At 45.3% G+C, this 7,364-nt stretch overlaps 1 protein-coding gene across 1 annotated transcript in view; it reads right to left on the bottom strand.

Moving 5' to 3' along the window:
* The window catches only part of LOC140544108 (rho-related GTP-binding protein RhoN-like), a 43,918-nt gene extending 40,734 nt beyond the window's left edge, over window positions 1-3,184 (bottom strand). The window contains exons 1-2 of the mRNA XM_072667480.1: window positions 2,802-3,184; window positions 2,068-2,155 (exon numbers count right to left, since the gene is read on the bottom strand). Of these exons, the coding sequence (XP_072523581.1) occupies window positions 2,068-2,155; window positions 2,802-2,903 (190 nt within the window). The 5' untranslated portion in view covers window positions 2,904-3,184. The remainder of the gene's footprint in view (window positions 1-2,067; window positions 2,156-2,801) is intronic.
* Between the last annotated feature and the right edge of the window lie 4,180 nt (window positions 3,185-7,364).

Here is a 7,364-nt window from a genome sequence, read left to right on the forward strand (position 1 = left end):
TAAAGTGTTGAGAAACTATGATACTTGCCAAAGGCGGTGTTACTCAGTACTGACAGCATTGCAGGGTGCCCAAACTTTAGCCTCAGGCCCTTTCCCCCTTTTTTGTTATTATAAAAAGTATTTTTGCTTAAAATTACCACTTAGTTATTCCCCGTAACATATCATTTGAGCAGGCACGCCACTATACGTACATGCTCAGCCATAACATTAACACCACCTGCTTAATACTGAGTAGGTCCCACTTGTGCCACCATAACAGATCTGCCCATTCGAGGCATGGACTTTAGCAGGCAGACAAGACGTTAGCAGTTAGACGTTAGGGCCTCCTTGGATCGCCTCAATGAGCCCTAGGTGCCCTTGACCCTGTCGCCCCCTGTGGTGTCGCCCCCCGGGAGTTTCCTTGGAGCACTTTTGGTAGGTACTGACCACTGCATACCGGAAAACATCCCACAAGACCAGCCTTTAACTCCCCACCTTCAAGAACTGAGCATTCACTTGACAGGAGCCACTGTAGATAAAGGTCCTGTTATGGCTGGTCACTGTCAGTCCAAAACTCTCAAGACGAAAACTTTCTGAACTTTCAGTGGAATCATTTTGGACATACATGGTTTTTGCGCAACAGTGACGCGCAGTGTGCGCATTACAGCCCAGGCAAGAACCCAGGCACTGAGCCAGAACCGGAATGATTAATCACACTATAAATCAATGTCAGCTGCCATGTTGTCCCGACTTTCTCTCATAATAGCCTAGCTAACAATGTGACGGCAACGCACGATCAGCGCCAGATGTCTAACCGCTATGCTAATCAGGCAGGGCCGGACTTTTTTTTAAAACGAGCTCAGCTGGTAGACTTCGTCTTCAGGCTCCATTTAGAAAATGCCTCAGAGATTAGTCCGTTTCTCCTGCGCTGCGGCTCAGAGCACCGGAACTGGACCATCTGCCTCGAGCCTGGTGTCAGGAACGGTGTACCTGCATCACATCCAGGGTCAAGTTCGGCACAGATAGTCCCCAAACCCCCTTATAGATGTAGCTTCTAATGGAAGGAGACAGAGCGGCACTTTTGACACCTCCCCTTAATCCAGACGATAGATGGATGGGCCAATCCGAAGTAGAACTACTGCTATCTGGATTAGTGTCAGTGGATACACTACACACTTATTTACAGACCCATAGCTACACCCATTTCCAAGGATACGCTACACCCCACTACGTTCATTTTCATGGACATGCTTCTCCTTTTTGAACTGATAAATTGCACCCATTTCTATGGTAACACTACGTCCCTTTTCATGGTAAACTTCATCTATTTCCATGGTATGCTACGTTACATCCATTTCCATGGATACACCCGTTTCCATTGATATGCTACTGCCACTTCAATGGTAAACTACACCTGTTTCCATGGACATGCTACTACCATTTCCATGGTAAACTTTACCCATCTTCATGGTATGCTAAGTTACATTAATTTCGATGGATACACCCGTTTCCATGGATATGCTACTGCCACTTCAATGGTAAACTACACTCGTTTCCATGGACATGCTACTGCCACTTCAATGGTAAACTACACCCGTTTCCATGGACATGCTACTGCCACTTCCATGTTAAACTTCACCCATTTTCATGGTATGCTACATCACATCCGTTTCCATGGATACGCTACCGCCACTTCACTGGTAAACTACACTCGTTTCCATGGACATGCTACTGCCACTTCAATGGTAAACTACACCCGTTTCCATGGACATGCTACTGCCACTTCAATGGTAAACTTCCACACTAGTCACCTCACTTTGAGAAGATTTCAGTGTAAAGCACAACAACTCTCCACCTGACCGACTGTCTCAGGAGCCAGGCCCGTCCTCGTTGCTGCTGAAACTCCGGGACTGGACCGGCTTCTTCCGTGAGCTGCTCTGGATTAGAGCGTCTGCTGAAGACCCGCGTTTGGATTTGGACTAGACGCAGTCTACACGTCTGTCCCGATCGATGATTACCACGGTCTCAGACACGGCCACATCTTCCTGCACTGGTGTGGACAAAAGTAAAAAGTTTCTGGACACTTACCAGAAGTGTCCCACATGTTGAGCTCGATCCGCCGCTTGTCGATTTCGAAGCTGGCCGTGTAGTTCTCGAACACCGTGGGCACATAGGTCTGAAAAAAAGGGACAGTTCATTGGAGCGGATTAGGATCCCATTACAGTGATAAACAGCCCGGCGCTAACCTGATTTCATCTGCACCGCAGTCTCTAATCTTTGGGAAAGAGCCTCGGGGAGGCTCAGGGAACCAACCCCACCATCTCAACGTGCAGAAGAACGATCAGTGACTGGACCTTTCACAGTTCTGAAGATGGGACTGAACCTTGAGGTGAACAGATCTCTGACCCTTAATGCTGGATCAGTGTCAGCTGGCCTACACCATTCAGAATGGGTTCTGTATGGGCCGGATTTCAGAACCATGGTAACTGTGATATCCTTCAAAGCGCGATTGGTCATTTACAGTTAGCATAACTGTTAGTGCGCTAGCTCACCAGTATTGGGTATGGTGTTGACAAGGCTTTGACAAGGGTGAGAACAATTTTGGACCCCTAGCCAACCAATGAGATATCGGCTTTTCTTTTTTTTTTTTTTTTTTTTTTTTTTTTACAAAATGTGCATTGCATTATGGGTCAGGTGGTGTACTGATACATTATAATTTAGCCAATAATAATTAGCAATTTTTTCCCAATTTGCTTAAAGTTAAAAAGTTCAAATGAAAACTATTAAAGGTTTTAAACATGAGTGAAACTCTCGAAACCCACCTCCGGGTACGAGTCCTTTGCGAACACATGCAGTAAAGCAGTTTTCCCACATTGCGTGTCGCCCACCACCACAATCTTGCAGCGGCCAACTTTGCTCTCCATCGATCCTGATCTCTTTGCAGCAAGGTGGCGCTAGCGGTCCACTCTCCCCACCCTGTCCTTTCCTGTCCCACCAAAACAAAACCAAAATGAAAGGGGAGTCCAGGGCTTCGCGCGCATGTGACCGCGCAGCTCCTCCACACTGCTCCTCAGCTCCAGTTTCTGAGGTTAAATCCCTCTAAAATTGCCTTCAAACCGGATCCCGCTCCGTTCACACGCGCGTCTGCGGGAACTCCGACTGCGGCTCCTGTGCGAATCCTCCGCCGCGCTGAGGAGAAGCCAGCCCAGCGGCTCCGCCCGCAGGCCCCGCCCACGCCGCGCCGCCTTCCAATGAGCGCGCAGCCCTTCTCTTCTCTTATGAATATTGATGTATGTAAATAAGCGCCACAGCGGCGGCGTTTTCTCGGCAGGCTCCGCCCCGTCACGCTGGATGTTCTCCTCTGTAAATAAGCAGCGAGCGCTCCACACGTCTCCCAGAGGTCCTACACGAGTTTTGGGTTGTTTTTGACCTCAGAAATAAACTTGTTTGCGCGTCTTAATCGCGAGTCCTCCTCGCTTTAGTCTGTAACTCTGTTTGAGGACAGTTTCTTATGGTTTATCTGGTGGATTTTTGCGAGGGAGAGCGGGAGTCGCTGGCTCGCCGGAAAAAGCAGGTGTTTAGTGACATCTAGCGGCCGCCGTTAAAATGACACCCTGCACGCCCCTGTCCACCACTGCACTGCTTTAAATGTCCAGGTTTGGTGAACAGCTCTGTGCAAAAATGACCAGTTTCTCTGATTGTACTATTTATAGGTATATGTTTGAGTAAAATGAATATTCTTGTTTTATTCTATAAACTAAAAGCATTCATTGCAGAAAATGAGTCAAATAATGGTCAGAATGGTCAAAATAATAAAAAAGATGCAGTGCTATAAGACTTCAGACAAGTTCATATTCATTTACAAACAACAGTACTACTGTTTTAACCCAGTATTTTCCTCTTGATTACGTTCCAGAGATTTTCAGCGGGGTTCAGGTCTGGAGATTGGACCGGCCATGGCAGGGTCTTGATCTGGTGGTCCCTCATCCACACCTTGATTGACCTAGCTGCATATGGAGCATTGTCCTGCTGGGAAAGCCAGTCCTCGGAGTTGGGGAACATTGCCAGAGCACAAAGGTGTGCAAAGTATTCACACTCATTCCTCAGTTGAAGTGAGTGGAGATACTAGGGTTTAAAAGACTTCTATAGAAGCTGAAGTATCCAGTATCCAGTAAAAGTGTAAAAGTACTGGTTTCAGATCGACTTCAAGTAGAAAAGTAAAAGTAATGGAAGGAAAACAAAGGCCGGAAGCTTAGGCCGCACCACAGGGGCCTATAGTGCACTACCCTACACTGCAGGACACTGTGGCTCATACACCTCTCCAGGCCTCCGTCTAAGCGTTAGATGACCAGGTGTTGGGTAAAGCTGAAAATTGGACTCATCAGAGAAGATGACCTTACTCCAGTCCTTTAAGGTCCAATCCTTATGGTCTTTGGGAAACTTCAGCCTGGCTCTCAGCATTTGCTTCTCATAGGTGAAGGGCTTTTTTCTGGCTTAACGGGACTTGAGCCCTGCCTCTAGCAGTCTGTTTCTAACTGTTCCTGCCATGCACTTCACCCCTGCTGCCATTTGACTGACGTTCGAATAGGTTGGCGATCAGTCATCGCAATCAGTGGAGAGTCGATTTCACCCTCTGCTGGTCTGTAGCGGTGTTGTGCCCAATGTCTGCTGCTGACCATGTAAGTGGTCTCTTCATTTTTCTCAGAGCTGTAGAATCGTGAAGTGAAATGGTTCACTTACACACCGGATGGGTGTGAATACACAGTGTAGCGTAAGTGGGTGCAGTGTGACTGTGCATAGGAGTAGTAAGTGTGTTTGTATGGGGAGGAGGTGTGATGGTACAGATGAGGTCCACAGTCCACAAGCTATTGTTCGTTCAGCAGCCTGATAGCTTGAGGGTAGAAGCTGTTGCTCAACCCACTGCTTCTGGTCTTCAAGCCTCTGTACCTCCTGTACAGCTGCGAGAACAGGCACTGGCTTGGGTGGGCGGAGTCCTTAATGACCCTCCTTGACTTTTTTTAGACCGTGGCTGGTGTGTAAATCCAGAAGGTTTGGAAGCTGAACCCCGTGCAGAGCTTTCCGCTCATCAGCAGTTCAGCTCCTGTACCAGGTGGGGATGCAGCCCGTCAGAATACTCTCCACAGTGCAGGTGTAGAAGGATTTCCTGAGGATGCAGGGGTTCATACCAGACCTCCTCAGCCTCCTCTGAGGTAGAAGAGATGAGGAAGGTGCTAAATAAGGAAAACTGGTTTCTGCTGACCTCTAGGTTCTAGGTTATGGGTGGTGGAGGGACGTGGATCGTGTTGTGTAAGCACGGTTTTCATGAGCAGAGATAATATTAAAGAGGTTTACACAACTAATCCCCTTAAATCTAGAGCACAAATCTTTCCTTCTCTTCTCTAGGACGTTATTCTCACATCTTTGGACTTTCTTATTTTTTTCTGTGTGTTTTTGTTGTTGTTATTATTATTAGTTGTATTTTATTGTTGTTGTTGCTACTATTATTGGTATTATTGTTGTTGTTGTTATTATTATTGTTATTATTAATAGTAATCCTTTTGAATGTGACATTTATGTATAACATTTATATATTTGTTTCTAAAAAAGTAATATTTATATATATATGTAAATGTTATTTAATATATTTTATTATATTATATCTAATATTCATATATATCATTTCTAATCTAATATATTATAAATATCTTTCTTTTTTTATGTGAAACAAATGGAGGACTCAAACATTCACTATCATAAAAGTATTTGTAACAGCATTAAAATCATAATTTGATATATGAGCCGATTTTAATCTATGATGGGATATTTGTATTTTATGTTAATCTGCATTGACTGAATGAACATAATCTATTATACCTTTGCCACTGTTTATATCTATTATCGTATATTGTTTTTGTTTTTTTCTAAGACCTACTTTATTTATTACATATATATTTGCATATTTGGTATTATGGAAGAAAATGACAAGTCAGTGTACATAATAATAATAATAATAATAATAATAACAATTATATAAATAACAATAATAACAATAATAATGATACATGTGTTATCTATTTAATTTGAATATGAAAGATAAGGAGGAATGGAAGATCTGAGATTGAACGTTGCACTTCCTAGCAGTGACCACCAGAGGCCAGTGTTACCGCGTCAGAGCGCCGCCCCACCACATTCTCTACACGTTGGCGTTCAAGATACCAAACTGGCGTCATTACACCTTCATTACTAGCTCATCAGTGAAAGTCTTCATGTATCACCGGTTAAACACTGTCGTCAACATGAGCACAAGCTGATCCTGCACGTTTTGGTGCCTTTAACAGCTCCCCTCACAGAAAGTGGAGATTCTGGAGGAGCGCAGTCGGGACGTTGGATGATCACCACCCCATCTCATAATCCCCAACCTCGGGCAAAAAGCATCGGATGGGGCGACAACCATCATTCCAGAGAACACAGCTGCTGTAGTTCCACTGCTCCACAGCTTCTCAAAGCGGGGGGGCTTTATACCCCTCTAGCCCACGCCTGGCCTTAGGCCGCATGGTGCAGATAGGTTCATGTTAATCTGGCAGGAAATCAGCTGCTGAAGACAAACACCACTGGCTAAGACTGGACTATGGAAGAGGCCGAAGGCTACACAGCCGAGCCGTATAGCGATTTGCCCCATGCTGTCCCATCAGACTTTGCAACAGGAAGTGATACAGTGGCTTTTCTCTCTGTTGGCTATGGCATTTCCTGTCCCACCCTTCTGGCATCCTAATCGCTCTAAGACACTTCCTTTAGCCTGAGTGACAGTGACAGCAAAGTTCTAGCAATGTTACGTCCTCTATAGCGCACGTTCCCAGGGTCAGTCCCTGAGGGCCTCAGCAGTTTAGTGGTTTCTGTACATCAGCACTCCAGGTGCTCTTTAGACTGGGTTGATTTCCTTGCTGTGGTGTAAGTAGTTGTGATGCGTAGTTGGATTGAAATTGCCAGGCGGTTGCTATGGTATTTCAGGTGGTTGCTAGGGTGTTGCTAGGTGGTTGCTTTGGTATCCGACATCGTGGTGGCAGCTGTGTTGCCAGTGTGCTAGCAACGTTTGCCCACCATGTATTCTTATGGGAGAAAGTCATACCTAAAAGTTGGTTGCTATGGAAACAGATGTCTACTGAAAAGCTGTGTGTGCAAGCCGCACTATTCCTGATGGGACTGGGAACATGGCAGTCTTCCAGTTTGGTGGTTGGTGTTGATATCGCAAGGGAAAAAAATGAATATTAGTATTAATACAATAACAAAGGGTTCGAGACCCAAAACCCACTCACCCAAGCTTAGGTCAGCATTCAGGATTCCACCATAATAATAAAAAAAAAAAACAGTTGCACATCCAAAACCAT

This window comes from Salminus brasiliensis, chromosome 22 (assembly GCF_030463535.1).
Source record: "Salminus brasiliensis chromosome 22, fSalBra1.hap2, whole genome shotgun sequence".
In the NCBI taxonomy this organism is placed as follows: domain Eukaryota; kingdom Metazoa; phylum Chordata; class Actinopteri; order Characiformes; family Bryconidae; genus Salminus; species Salminus brasiliensis.